Source organism: Thermobia domestica, chromosome 6 (assembly GCF_964235325.1).
Source record: "Thermobia domestica chromosome 6, izTheDome1.hap1.1, whole genome shotgun sequence".
Lineage (NCBI taxonomy): Eukaryota > Metazoa > Arthropoda > Insecta > Zygentoma > Lepismatidae > Thermobia > Thermobia domestica.
The window spans coordinates 306,018,510-306,034,377 of NC_137459.1; the positions used below are offsets into that span (position 1 = coordinate 306,018,510).

The 15,868-nt window shown below is 33.8% G+C and overlaps 1 protein-coding gene across 1 annotated transcript in view; it reads left to right on the plus strand.

Moving 5' to 3' along the window:
* The first annotated feature begins 561 nt into the window (after positions 1–561).
* Positions 562–15,868, plus strand: part of LOC145687612 (uncharacterized) — a 117,170-nt gene continuing 101,863 nt past the window's right edge. The window contains exon 1 of the mRNA XM_081761081.1: positions 562–1,685. Coding sequence (XP_081617207.1) covers positions 562–1,685 — 1,124 coding nt within the window. The remainder of the gene's footprint in view (positions 1,686–15,868) is intronic.

Genomic DNA, 15,868 nt, shown 5'->3' on the forward strand with positions numbered 1-15,868 from the left:
AATTCAGAACATTAAGTATTTTGATCCTGAAAATCGTGCTCCGGAAGAACAACAACAATTAATCGCCTGACACCAAGAACGTGCTGCAAGTGTCGAGCAGTATGACCTGCAAAAAGAGATGTTGGAGTATTGCCGCAATGATGTGAGAATTTTAGCAGAAGCGGTTATCAAGTTTTCGGATATGGTAGATGAGAAAACTGGCGGAATCCAGTGTTTCATTTCATCCGGAACCATAGCCAGTCTTGCTATGCTTACATACTGCACTTTGTATTTACCCAAAGAGTCAATTGCAATTATTCCACCTCTTGGATTTGACTACCGCGATCGGCAAAGTGTAAAAGCTTTGCAATGGTTGCGGTATATGAGCGAAACAAGAGGTACTGAAATTCAACATTCAGGGAATGGCGGCGAAAGACGATTTGGAAAATACAAGGTGGATGAGTATGAGCCATCTAGTAATACTGTTTATGAATTTCATGGGTGTTTTTCCATGGGTGTTTGACCTGTTACCCTGATATGCACCATGAACAGCTTGACGCGTCCTCACCCCATCGTACAGCCATGCAGCAAAGGTACGAAGCGACCGTTATTAAATCCCAATATTTAAAAGAACATAATCTCAATGTTGTTGAGAAATGGGAATGTCAGTGGGATGACCAGGTGAAGTCCGACATGCCCATTCAAGAGTTTATTAAATCTCGGTGTAATGATCTTGTCGATCATTTGGTTCCCAAGCACGGATTTAATGGCGGCCGAACTGAATGCTTTAATGCCTTGTATAAGTGTACTGATGAGGAGTATATTCAGTATCTAGATGTCACTATCCTCTACCCCTGGGTAATGGCTCGTAAACTGTTGCCAGTGGGTGCGCCAAAAATTCATAGGGGGCCGGACTTTCCAGAAATGGAAAGTGTTCATGGTATGGTTAAATGTACCGTTTTGCCTCCAAGTGAATTATTCTTTCCAATCCTGCCATATGTTGCACATGGCCGATTACTTTTTGGCTTATGTCGCACATGTATGGAGGAAGAAAGTGTTACCGAATGTTTGCATAGTGAAAATGATCGTGCTATTACTGGCACATTCTGCTCCCCAGAATTGCATAAAGCACTTCAAAACGGATATAAGATACTCAAAATAAAGGAAGTTTGGGAATTTAACCTGGTTGGTGGCGAGGAAGAAAAATCGAATAGTCTGTTTAAAGACTATGTGAATTCTTTCCTTCAAATGAAGCAGGAGGCTTCAGGTTTTCCTACATCATGTCAAAGCGAAGGAGACAAACAAAAATACATTGAAGAGTATCATGCCCACGAAGGCATACAATTAAATTACAATAATATTAGAACAAACCCGGGTCTGAGGTATATTGCTAAAATATTCCTCAATTCACTTTATGGAAAATGGGGACAGAGAACCGATCTTCCACAATCAAAAGTCGTTGACACTCCGGAAAGACTTTTGACGTACCTGCTGTCACCGCAATACGAGGTACAAACAGTAACACCCATTGGTCAACGCCATCTCCTAATCACTTACAAAGACATTGAAAGCGAAAATAAACCATGGAAGTTTTCAAAAGTCGTGCTTGCTTCGTTCATCACGTCATGGGCAAGACTTCGTCTTCATGACCTATTGACTGCTGCAGGACCAGACCATGTTCTTTATTGTGACACAGACAGCATTATGTTTGTGCAGCAACGAAATAGAGAATCCAATCTTACAACCGGATCCTACCTGGGAGAACTAACTAATAAAGTACCAAAAGGGTGGGAAATCGATATGTTTATTGGATTAGGGGCTAAAAATTATGCGTATAGAATGAAAGAAATTGGGTCGGGAAAATTTGATTATGTATATAAAATTAGGGGAATCACTTTAGACAGTAGAACGCGAAAGGAAATTAATTTTGAGCATTTTTACAAATTAATTCAAAACAAAATTGAGAAAAAAGAGCTTAAGTTTCCAGGGAGAATTGTACGTAAGGCTGGGTCTTCTATTGTCTCTAAAACACAAGTAAAAACACATCGTAAGGTTAGTAATAAACGACAAAGACTAATCCCTGACAGTGAAACAGATTATCGTAGTATTCCATATGGTTATCGAAGGCAACGTCTTGTTCTGTGAGGAGTGTGTGAATGAAAACAAGAGTAAGTGTGTTGTAAATATGTAAATAGTGTTGTAAATATTGTATATATATATTAATTGTATGAATGAAAGGAGATGACTATGGCAATTTCGCAAAACATTGCTATACTGCCTCGGATATAGCATATAATTATTCACATCATTGGGTTTCTTTCTTGCATTCACAAGTACTGAATATTATATTATCCTCATACCCCATACTGCATTGCGTTAAATACCATCGTACACGGATCATCATGCATTGTAAATATGTAAATATTGTATAAATGTAAATATTTTTTTAAATATTGTAAATATGTAAATATTCCAAGTGTAGTAAATATGTAAATATTGTATATATGTAAATACTCTTTTTTTAATATTGTAAATATGTAAATATGTAAATATACGAATAAAAAAGCAACAATTATTGGAAAATGTAAATATAAAATTACAATATAATAAAAACAACAATTATTCATTTTTTTCTATTTAAATAGTGTATTTAAACCAAAAACAAACCAATAAAAATAAAAAAAATTCGATGTTATGTTTTATTCCTATACCTATATACATCTAATATCAAAACGTATGTATATTCTGTAATATAAAGGAAAAATACATGAACTGCTTCATATCAAGTATCATACAATTAAATTTATTTACATGGTTTAATAATGCTTTATGTGACGCTCTTACTTTTTTAAAAAAATGTGTGTTATGCATATATATATTCATTAAACATCAAATAAGTATGTGTATTCAATATAAGATAAAGAAAGAATGTATATATTTATTTATGGACAATAATAATTCTTAATACGGTATGCTTATATATTTTTCTACAATAACTATTCCGAAATCGTAAATCCACTTTGTGGGCGGTCAGTGTGGTTCGTGTGTCCTCGGCGTGCGTCGCGAAAGGACGTCAATGGTAAGTAAATATATTTTATTTATTTATTCAATAATTTTAATTGGTACAACAACATAAATTCATAATTACAAATTAGTTTCATTCTCCGAAACATTATGTATATATACATCATAAAAAATCGTAATTAGGGATTCATCTCATTGTGCGGAACATTATGTCGTACGTAAATAACAATTACATATGTAAGTCATATAAAAAATTAATTCATATTATCATTAACACCCCATACTCTTTTATAAGTTCAATTACATACATCGTACTCGTTCATGACCTCAATTGCAAAATACTCATTGCGCTATTAGCGTAATTAGACTCTCATTGAAAATACTCATTACTTCAATTACCAAAAAACTGAGATTTTTACGGGTTACCTACTTAGTAATAATAATACTTATTATTACCTCGTAGAAGATTAAAAGCTAGGAGCTAATTATCGCTCCGGTCATACCGTTACAAGCAGAAACGTGACATTTGGCAAGAATATTTCGGTTTTCTTTAATGTTGCCCACGAGAAGAGAAATTTCTCATCTTGTTTCTAAGACAAACAAAATAACATGAGAATTAACATTTTACATTCGAGACGGAATAAGTGTAACTCAAATTATCATGTCGCTTTAGAGATGGGAAAAGAGACGGGACTAAAAGTATCGTAAACATTACTCGTCTTGTTACCATTCTCGAAATAGTGCATGTCCATTGTTTAAGTAACAATCGCTCTGTAGACGGAATTTCTTAATATTTTTGTTACTTTCTATTTTACAGCTAATTGAAATATGGTCTGTGTAGGTATTTTTTTTAGCAAAGCTTTTAAACTTACTTCTGCATATCCTAAAAAATAGTATATTATATGTCTTACTGTTGAGTGATATTCAATTATTTCTATTACAGTTGTTTTTCTTAAAACATACAGTAGAACACTTTCTACATTAAACGTTAGTGGAAAGCTTTTGTTTAAAATGTGGGTAGTTGCAGAGGTGTATCTCGAAGGTACGGAAACCCTTCTTCTAAATCCCTACGTTTAAGTAAGTTTTTCCAAATTTTAGACCTACTTTGAAACTTTTAATACCATTAATATTACTATTGTTCTTATAATAATAATAATAATAATAATAATAATAATAATAATAATAATAATAATAATAATAATAATAATTATTATTATTATTATTACTGAATATTTGAGACCTAAATATTATGTCATATTCTAATGCAAATAAGCATACTGAACTTAAGAAAAATCAAAAGAAATTTGTTGGACCCTCTATAAGGATAAATTGCATTATAAGAGATACTTTGGAAGGAAAAGAGAAGAGGGAAATAAGGTCTCTGCTACTGAACAATATGAAAATCGAACCTTCGCATCCCTTAACAGAAACTTAGTAGGATTTATCTTCATCACAATAGATAGTAACGCCCTTTCTTTCGGTAAAAGTCTTTGTTTGATGTTTGCTTTATATTGACATGTTAACAAAATATACATACAAAATATACTTCGTATTTACCAATTTTGGTTGAACGAAATAATGGAACGTGTTTGAAAATGACGAACGGAAATATTATTATTATTATTTTAGTAAGACTGGAAGAACGTAGAAACAATTTCACAATGTCGTTTCAGACAAATTTATGACTCATACTAGACCTTAAGGATGACAGTTTTGTATTCATGAATTGTTTGCGTAACACGCCGTTTTCAGACAGTAGGAATCGAGAGTGTAGACTGTGACGTCATGTTTGTTTTCCCCCGGTGAAGGAAGTCTTTTGAGGTCCAACTGGTAAGAACGAGATAAATTGACTATGTTTTATGTTATTATACATCAGAAACATCAACTTTGTAAATTATAAGATATATCTGAATTTCGTAGGAGGGACTCGAACCCCGCACCCCTGACTCACGAAACGACTACTCAAGCCACAATCCTGAGACTGCTTTTCTAAGTAAGAGTCAAGATACACTCGTCTATATTACAAATTGCAAACGTTTACGATTGCGCTATTTTTTATTAACGATGAAACACTGATTTCGGTCAGGATAAAATACTATAGTCCAGAGAATTTAAGTTTATTTTTTTTTTTTTTTACAAAAGACCGAAAGTATCTCCGTAACTTATCTCTGTTATATTCGGTTATTCTCATTTTACATTTATTTCCAGTAACGTTGAACGACAAGGACACGAACACAAATACATCGAGGACATTTAATATTTCAAAGGTTATCCCATCGGGAATCGAAACTGAGACCCCGCCAACTGAACTATCTGATGGGTGGAATGCCTTGTTCGTTCCCAAGGGAAGTAAGCTTGTGATGGACAACATCTTGCTCTTGGGTCTTGGGACGCTCCCACTTTCTCATTCTACCAATTTGTCTAACATAGTTCAATTGCTTTAATCATAGTCTTCCTCAACATAACATGCATAATCGTGGGTCATTAAACGTAAATATTACATTTTCTAGCTGTTAACCCAAACCAATCCGAATCAAAAAGCAGTTGCATATTATTGCTCATTAAAATGTTTTCACAAGAAAATATGTAGAAGAAAACGGGGAATCGTAATCGTGTTTCGCTTTAGGTGAAGGTATTATGAGTCTGCTGTTTCACTTTTGAATGGAATTACGATTTACAGTTTCTTTTCTACATATTTTTTTTGTGAAAACACGTTAATGAGCAATAATATGAAACTGCTTTTTGATTCGGATTGGTTTGGGTTAACAGCTAGAAAATGTAATATTCACGTTTAATGACCCACGATTATGCATGTTATGTTGAGGAAGACTATGATTAAAGCAAGTGAACTATGTTAGACAACTTGGTAGAATCAGAAACTGGGAGTGTGGAATTTTGCAAATTTTGCAAGTGGCATATAATGAATATCTTCAAAAGTAATTGTTTGAACTTTGCCGTATTTAATATCAGAGATTGTTGCTATATGTAATAATGGTGCTTTTGCATCACCTAAAATTTGATATTGTATAATATCTGTATGCATAAAAATTTGTTGTGAATATCCAATATCTACGTATGGTTGTTTGAATACGCAACGTTCTTTTACAAGATCCGATTTTTCAAAAAAAATAATTGTAAAGCTAATGTAGGTGATAATGTAACTGATTATACACGTTCATCACATTCAACATGTACAACGTTTGAAAAACTAAAACTTATAAAAGTTGATATTGCGTTTAATTACTCTAGTAAATGATGAATGGATGGATAATATCCAACAATAACTTTACTTTTCATAGCCTCTGCATTTTTGAATTTGTACCATATAACATTTTCACCTTCGGTAACATTATAACACTTCAATGGAATATATACTTCACTTAACTGGGATTGTGATCGGATTGTGATAATCGTATATTAATATTTTTCATTGACCCTTTTACATTTTGGGATTATTTAGGTAATTTTAGGCTTTCAGTCAAGCAGCTACAGTACAAACATTATTGATGCTAGGATCATGGTTCGTACCTCGTTTTTTTTTTTGTAATAAAGCAGAGTTTCCAACTACATTAGTAAAATTTCCCTATTACGTACCAATGCGAGAAATTCCATCTGAAATTGGGAGAAAGGGATTTAAAAAAAAAACAATCCTCTTTTATCGCGAATTTCTACGCTCAAATGTATGACACGCACATGCGAATGGTAAAGGAAACTTTGCTTCATTGTGAAAATAATGAGGAACGAAGAATGTACGGAGAAAAATAGTCTTGACGCTATAGACGTTTTATCAATTTTCCCTCGATAATACATTTTCAGTTAATTTCTATCCAATCCACTTTAGCATAAAAAGTAATCAATATAGGACCATGAATCGTACCTCTTATTGGTTGGCATGAATAGGCTTTTCCAACGGTATAACTTACATATCCCTAAAGTGTACCTGAGAGAAGAAAATACACCCAAAGGTAATTTTTTTGTAAAAATCCCTTTTTTCGACTTGAGCAAGATTTTCGCGCTTCTGGTACATGATAAGGAAATTTGAGTGCTACATTTGGAAACTGTGCTTCATAACGAAGCCAACGATGTACAAATTGTTTCCAAGATTAATACGGATGCGTCACGGTTTTTTTTAATTTACCCTTTTTAAAAACCGCTTCGTTATTTATTACGTCACTGTCCCCAGGCATCTGACACGTGACTGCAAAATGCCCATAAAACATGTTTTCTTGGTCCGTCCATACTTGAATAAATGCAAAAAACCAGTGTGAAAAGCTTTACTAGAGATTTATAAAGCAAATTTTGAAAGTCGGCGCCACGGCCTGTATACAGGCAAAAAATGTAAAAGGGTTAATTAATAAAATATGTTGGACTATTTGTAGGATATACATTTGTACTAGCGTTTCAAACTAATGTAATATAAAAACTGTCATCAATATTTTCAGAAATCATTCTCATTTAAAGTGAAGTGTCAAGTTTGAAATCCGAAAACGAAATGGTGATTTCAATCCGTGCTCACCTTTTAAGTTTACTTCTATCGTATCAAAATATTTCTTTTCAACTTTAATATAATGCGGTGTGTGAAACAAAAGGTTTTACATGACCGTGCTTTACGTTATATACTCTAAGTTTTCGAACTATCGGGCCTATATTTTGTTGTTGTTTTACAATATCAACGCACACATTAATTGTATCCGGAATATTATAATCTAAATTACATCAAAATTTTCCACGTGTTAATATCAAAAGAAAATTTCTAACTTTTGTGTATACAACATTTTTAATATCAAGTGTATATTCATTAATAAATCCAAAAATAAAGTTGTAATCCCGGTGTAATATCAACCTTACATTCATCTTCTAATTTTAAACAATATTTTATAAAAATCTGATTTTTATTTTGTAAATATTGTAAGATACGAACATTTTCAGGAATCAACTGAAGAATAGATTCAATAGAAGAATAATATCTTGATGCTATTGAAACTTCATGACGTTTAACTTTATCATTGATAACAGTAGTAATTAAAATTCCTTAATTTTCACCAACATTATAAAAACTCCACGGAATATTAATTTGTGTTAATGCAACATCATATTCCCTATGACTTAAATCAATAGGTTGTGCTAATTTAACTCGTAATGAAGCTGTAGTATTATTATCGGTAAGTTTACTACTTGCATTTGAAGGAAGAGTAACGTAAAAGTTTTGTGTAAATTTGAATTCATGTTGCAGACTGAATAGAATCTGATCTAATCCACGAATTCATACTTGACGGATATCCCAACCATTTTACGTAAATCCTCCCATTTTTACGTTTTAATTAGATACGTTTTCTTTGAATTTATAATTACTTTTTGTAATTTTCGTGCTTAAAATATTCCTTTAATTTCTTCAACATTCCAATATTTTAATTTATATGTTACACGATTTGATTTAATACATTTATCTACAATACATATATCTTGTGACCATTTAGGTAAATATCTTCTTTCTAATATATGTTTATACTTACTAACACGGACATAATCACCAGGACTAAATTTACAACATATATTTTTCTTATTCATTCTATTTCCGTATAATGTTCCATATTTGAATCGCATTGGAATCATTTACTTGTGCAGGTGCCATTTTAATACTTGAATGATATGATTGATTCTAATTATTTACAATTAGATCCAAGACATTACTATAAGTATTCTTTGCAGGGAAGTAACGATACGATTTTTCTTTTAATGTTCTTATTAATAGTTCTGCTCACATTTAATTTCGAAATGAAGACTATAATGATTAATTTAATATTCTGTAAACAATTGTTTCAATGACGATTATAAAATTCACCGCCTATATATGTATGTACGTTAAACAAGAGTAACTTTATTTTTTTAAAAAAAATATTACTTTCGCCATCTCAGGACCTTTTGTTTTTAGAGAACACAACATGTATAACGTGAAAGATATCAATAAAACATAATATATATTGTTAATTTTTATTATACATTGCAATATTTTGCATATCTGCTAAATCAATTTGTAATGTGTCATTTGCTGCACTAACATAATACTTTTTACGTTCAAGAACTTTACGAGATGGTGCATGTAATGTATAAACATCTTGAGAAGCTATTTTTAATTTTCATTTTAGACATCTTTGTTTTAGGATGAAATGTTTGTATACTCCTTAGAGAATCGGGATTTGAATAATCATAATATATTTTTGATAATTTGCCGTTTAGACATATTATATTTTTTCCAATGTTTAAATAAATTAGCAAGTGCTGCAGGACTAGATGATTTTATAACCGCTACCAGGTTATAGAAGGATTTTTTGTGGACACTGTATATTTCGTAAAGACAGTGATTATTATTTTCGATTTATACTTTATTCTACAACGCACATAAGTTCTTTCTTTGGTGGGAATTGCTTCTTTCCCACACAATTGGACAAAGAAGTCTTTCATCATTTTTTCATATATATATTTAAAACATTGCTTTTACTGAGAACATTTCAGTTAGTGACTAATCATTTCAGTGTTTCTCCCTGACTCATTATATACACAGTGTATATTCTGCAGTTATTGGGAACTGAATTAAGTGCTTTCTTTAATCACTTATGGAAACATTACAATAGATTAGAGAAATACGGGCTGACCAGATGTCCCAGTAGCCAAAGTGGCACCAGCCTCACAGTTTTTGCAGCTCGTTATCTGTACTTTCTCACGCCAGTGTTATCGCCGTGTCTAGTGCATTATGGGCAGTTGACTAAAATTTAACATAAATTGTTTTCTATATTATGTTTGTATGTGCATATAGGTGAGTTAACTGAGTGATTTTTGAAATGAACTGCCAGCACTTTTCCGTTGACCATTGCAACCCGTAGCTTGAGCTTGGATGCTCGAGGAGTTCGACTCCGGTGTTGTACGCAGCCACCACGCACGTTGCGTTGGTTAAGTTTTGTGAAGGGGCACAAGCTATTTAGCCGGTGAAGGACGATTTCTTACGGCTAGCCCGAACTAGTGAAATCCCAGGTCCGCAGACCTTGTGCGTTTAAAAAGTTATATACGCGCCCTCCAATATCAGTATTCCACTGTGGAGATCTTCTTTTCGTTTATTTGCTGAAAATTCATCTTTACGCTGCAGGACTGTTCAGCGTAACAACTGGATTCATCGTGGGACGATCCAGACAACTTTTCCCCAGTGCTAATCCCCCAAGTGTGTCAATGGTGTGAGAGAAGAATTGGTAGTGATATCTGAATCATAATCATATATATATAAAGGACTATATTACCCGAAAGGAGCAAAGCGTGATTTCAGTGACGAAAATTATTTTATTTAGTCAGTGTCCAGTGTTGTGTTCATTCATCTTCGCTATTTTTTATATACAGTATATATGTGATAGTGTTCTAATAAATAAGTATAGTGTCATTTAATCCAGTGTGTTTTCGTTGTTTGTATGAGTGATGTTTGTGTGCGTTATGGTCTGGATGACCGTCTGATCGTCCGTGGGGTTTTCGAGACGAGACACCTGAACCTCTCGGCGCCTAATGCTCATCTCATTATTGAGACCGACGAGCTTTTTTGGAAACAGTTTGTAACCTTCCTTGGAGAGGTCTTCATCGTCCTGTCCAGGTAAGTTAAAGTATCAGGAGTATACTTATTGGTAGTACAACAAGCCACGGACAGCGAACAGAATACGGAGTGGTTACAAATAAATGGCGCCCAAACAGAGACCACGAATTCCTGCCGATTACAAATAAATGGCGCCCGAACAGCGACTCGAACACTGGGCGATTACAAATAAATTCCGCCCGAACAGCGACACGAACTACAGTTGGTTATAAATAAATGACGCCCGAACTACCGTCCCGAATCGAGACCATTGGTGCTCGAATATTCAAAAGATAAATATTTTAATATATCACTTCTTTTCCAGCTTAGAACCAGCAATCTGAAAAAAAAAACTTCTCTTTTAGGTGATTTCAATCATATCGTGTTGTGATATTATAGTTTATTCTAATTGTATGTTTTAAGCTTTATCTTGTTCAAGATGGCACACAAGGAAGTAGATTTGGCTACTAAGCTAGATTTACTTTTACAAAAAGCAGATAAGAACGAGGAGAATTTAGCTAGATTAGAACAAGGAAATAAAGAAAATATTGAATATTTAAAAAAGGAAAATAAAGAAAACCTAGCTAGAATAGAAAAAGAGCTAAAGAGTGAATTAGGTCAAAAGATAGACGCTTTACGGGACTTGTTTCGTGAAAATAGTCAGCAAATAGTAAATGCCGAAAACAAAACAGCGGAATGTGAACCCCAGTTACAGTCAGATGCTCCTACTGGATACGAAACACCGGAATTTGAGCCTCAGTTAGCGACTGATATTCCTAGTGTAAATAAAACATTGGAATTGGAACCTGAGCTAGAAACTAATACTACTAATGAAAAGGAAACGCAGGAATCTGAACTCAAACCAGAGACAGGTAGTCCAAACCAACCTCGTAAGAAACCTGACAATGATTTTATTCATTCAGAATCTAGTGAAAATTACGAACATATGATTATAGACGACAGAAGTCGCAAGCGCACAACAACAGTTGTCACAAACTACAGGGTAAAAAAGCACAAACGAGGTTACAGTTATAGCAATAGTCAAAGATACGCAGACCGGAGCGTAAACAATACGAAATTTAAAGGGAATCAGAACCAAGACTGCACTCGGAAAGGCAGTAGCAGAAACAGAAGGAGTCGTAAATCACGGTCACGTCATTTGAGTTATCACAAACTAGACAGGAACCGCAACTTGTGTGACATTAAGCATAGATTTGTATCCTCGTCGCCATAAGTGCCTTTACATCGCAGTGACGGGTATGTGACCGCGCAGTACTCCAAGGAAGGGATGGTTGTATAAGAATTTGTGATTAGTTTTGAAGATTTTTTATTTTGACTAGGGAATTAACATTGGTGAAGGGAGTAAAGACACAGTTTTGAAGCATCAGTTCACTGTTATTGAAGCATCAGTGCACGAAAAGATTTGTATTCTCAGTTTTTCTATTTATTGTTTTATATGTTAAGTTAAACACCACAATATGTATCACTGATATCGCAGATCGTATTATTTTTTAAAATCGTGTTTGTAACCTATTGTCAAAACATTCATCTCCAGACATGATGTAGAGAGAAGAGAAAGAGATACGACATCTGTAATATATGTATATGTGATTCACTAAGTAACTGTAGAAATTAGTTAAAGGACACATAAGAGAGCGAAAAGGAGCTCTAGAAGCCCGAACTTTTTAGAAACGTCCTAGATAGGTGAAAATATAGTTAAAAATTGCAAAAGGTATCATGTAAATTACCTCTCTTTTCTTATATTCTAGTATACTTTTTCTTTCACATCCAAACATCTCTATTCAGAATTACGAGATAAAGGTGAAGAGAGAAACATTCCCATTTCAAGAATTATATCAGGAAAAAAATCTTCTGACATAGACCAGATTCGAACTCGCAACCCTTCAATCCATGGCTCAGCGCTCTACCGATTGAGCTAACAATTACTAGGTTTCTACAACTACCGGTTGCTGAATGGTATGTATTAACCAAGTTTGCCGAGATAATTGCTTCATATAGCTATAATAATAATAATAATAATAATAATAATAATAATAATAATAATAATAATAATAATAATAATAATAAAGCAGAAGAAGAACAGAATCTAAAAAGTCACATATGTTAAAAGTTTGACGTGCAGAGTAAGTCCTAATATGAGATTTACGTTAATGTCTTTTACGTTAATGTACATATGCATGATTTCATTAGGAAAAATATTTGTACGCATTCACACTGCATCGTTTGTTTTCTGTGTTAAGTCAAATAATGAATAAGTGTGAGGCTCACGTGTTACCTCCTCGAACACATTCTCGATTTCCTTAGTATATCGAGGCATTATTTGCCAAGCTAAATGTTGTATGTGGAATTTATCACGAGGATTTTTACATACTATAATATAATGTGAATTTAAACTAATATCACGTGCATGCTTTCCTTTTGGAAATAAATTTTGAATAATAAATATTATAGCTAACTTTTAAAGATGTGCATACTTTATAAATAAATTAGCAACATTGCCATTGGTTTCCGACATTAAATCATCAAGTATTAATAGTGAGTTTTCTTTAATTTCAAAATTACCCATGTCGGGTATCCATCCCACAAAACATGTTTTCAAAGTACATCTAATTTTGATATATATAACACCATTCAATATCATTCAATTTGCAAAAACCTTTGAACACGTTCATTAAATAATCGATTTCCAAACATGTTTCCCCATCCCTTGACGGACGGGTGATCAAAAAAATAGTACATGGATGTTAAAATTGTAACATCTTGTACTCAAATGAATACATACAATAGACTATTTTCTTTAAATGCACACGCATCCACACACAAAAGAAAAGAGAAAATCAGCGGGGTATAAGAATACTAAATCTTGAAATTTTTAAAGCTCTCGACGTTTCACAGACACCGATTCAATAAATAATTAGCAACGACTTTCCATGGGAAAGAAGAATATAAAAGACATTAACCGATTAAATAAATAATTATCATCGACTTTCACTGGGAAATAATAATATAAAAGACATAAACCGATTCAATAAATAATTAACAATGACTTTGCGCAGCAAACGATAGGTAAAAAATAAAAAAAACAATGCGGTTAAAAATACATTTAAAAATAAATAAATAAATTGTAATATATTCACAATCCAAGACTTTTCGGAGCTCTCACAGTAAACGGGCCGGTTTAAAAAAGGGAAAACAGACATTCATACAGCTCACATTCACTCGTTCCTGGGCCTATAACCGTACTGTACACTTGCACGTTCTCGTATAAGTTCATCGTCAGTTACGTCATGTTCGTCAATACGTTTACGAATTTTGATGACTTCACGCTGTGTCTTTGTCTATGTACAGCTAAAGATATTGAACCCTGGTCTACGCACCTTGCTATTTGGATTTTCTATAACGGTGGACTCTAATTGTCCAAACACTAATTTATAGAAATCCTGAAAGTTAATTTTCTGAGAGGTCTTATCATTTTGTGTTATCCCCTTATTTTGAATATATGCCGGGCATCCCCTTCGGCATTTTGTAGCCTCAAAACGTAATTTTTTGCACCTAAACCGTTAAAGGTTGTATACTCTCAACATTCTTTAATTTCATTGGTCAATCACACAAATAGTTTAAGAGTGGTAACAAGGGTTTCTAGTCTTTTTCTTTCTTTAGGTACATGGTACTGTCAGTGTGACAGTAGATTCTTCGGTCTGGTCCTACAGTCATCAGTAGTTCGTACAGTCTAAGTATAGTCCATGAAGTAATAAATGCGACTAGTATTACATTGGAAAACTCTAGAGACACGTTTTGAGTTCCAATTTCTCTGTCAGTGATAGTTAAATGATCATCATTAATTGGGAGAACACTTTGAATTTCATACCGCGCCGTTGTTAAATACCTAAGAAATGTAACCTCATCACTAATGATTACACTATGTGACATCAGAGCGCTGATCCCATTTGTCATATAATGAATTGAGGTATAGTTTTGCACATTGCCTAAATCCCGGGTTCGTCCTAAAGTTATCATAATTCAGCTATATGCCTTCATGGGCATAATGTTCCTCGATATATCTTTGTTTGTCTTCTTCCGTTTTACGATAAACAGGAAAACCACAGGCTTGTTGCTTTTTCTGAAAGAAGGAATTCAAGTAGGGTATGAACAAACCATCTGAATTCCCCTCTTCAGGCCCCATGAGTTCTAATTAACATATTTAGTGTATATCGAGTATTTTCTAACTTCTTGCAGAGAAAGGTGCAACTCTGGACTACAAAATGTCCCTTGAGAGAAGACTCAGCGTCACTATGACTACAATCATTAGTGTTTCTCTCCTTCATACATGCATGACAGAGACCAAAAAGTAATCAGCCTCCCAGAACGCACGGCCAGATCGGAAAATAGAAGTCTTTTGGAGGCAATATTGTGGATTTCACTGCACCATGAACACTTTCCACATCTGGAAAGTTCGGTCCCGTATGTATCTTAGCTGAATTAAGAGGGATAGATCTACGTGCCATCACATATGGGTATAACGATGTGGTATCTAAATATTTCAACGTCTCATTACTCGTACAATTGACGTAAGATCGAAACACTTCAGTGCGGCCGCCGTTGCAACAATTCTTGGGAATAAGGAAATCATGTAGTTTAGTACAAAGTTTCTTTAATAAACCTATGTACGTCCTTACTCGTCTTTACCTTCTCATCCCAAGAACATTCCCATATTTCCTATAAGTTTATACCTATATTTTTCAGGTACTTCCGGTGGAGCATTGTTGGTACGTGTCTTTTTTCCATCGTATTGTACGAGTCTTGAGCGTCATGAAAATGGTGTCTCGGTTTAAGGGAAAACGGCGCTTACAAGAGTGCCAGTAACAATCCATAACGTCGAAGGCTTTTCACCAACTCTCCTAGTATGCTGGATTTCTATCCCTAGTTCTTCTTCCATATACGTAAGTCATTGCATTGCTTTAGTACTATACTTGGTCTTATGATGGAAACCAAACTTAGGAATAATGAGAATAGTATTTTCAGGTAAGTACAAAGTACGAAATGTACGCATCGCAAGACTTGCAATGGTGGAAGAAGTAACGAAACATTGTAAACAAATTGTTTTCACCTCGATAATGTCGCTAAATTTTATGATCGCTTCTGCTAGAATTCTAACGTCATTTTCAAAATAAGAGAGCATTTCCTTTTCGAGGTTAAATTCCTCGCCACTTAGCGCACGATCTTTGTCCCAGGCTT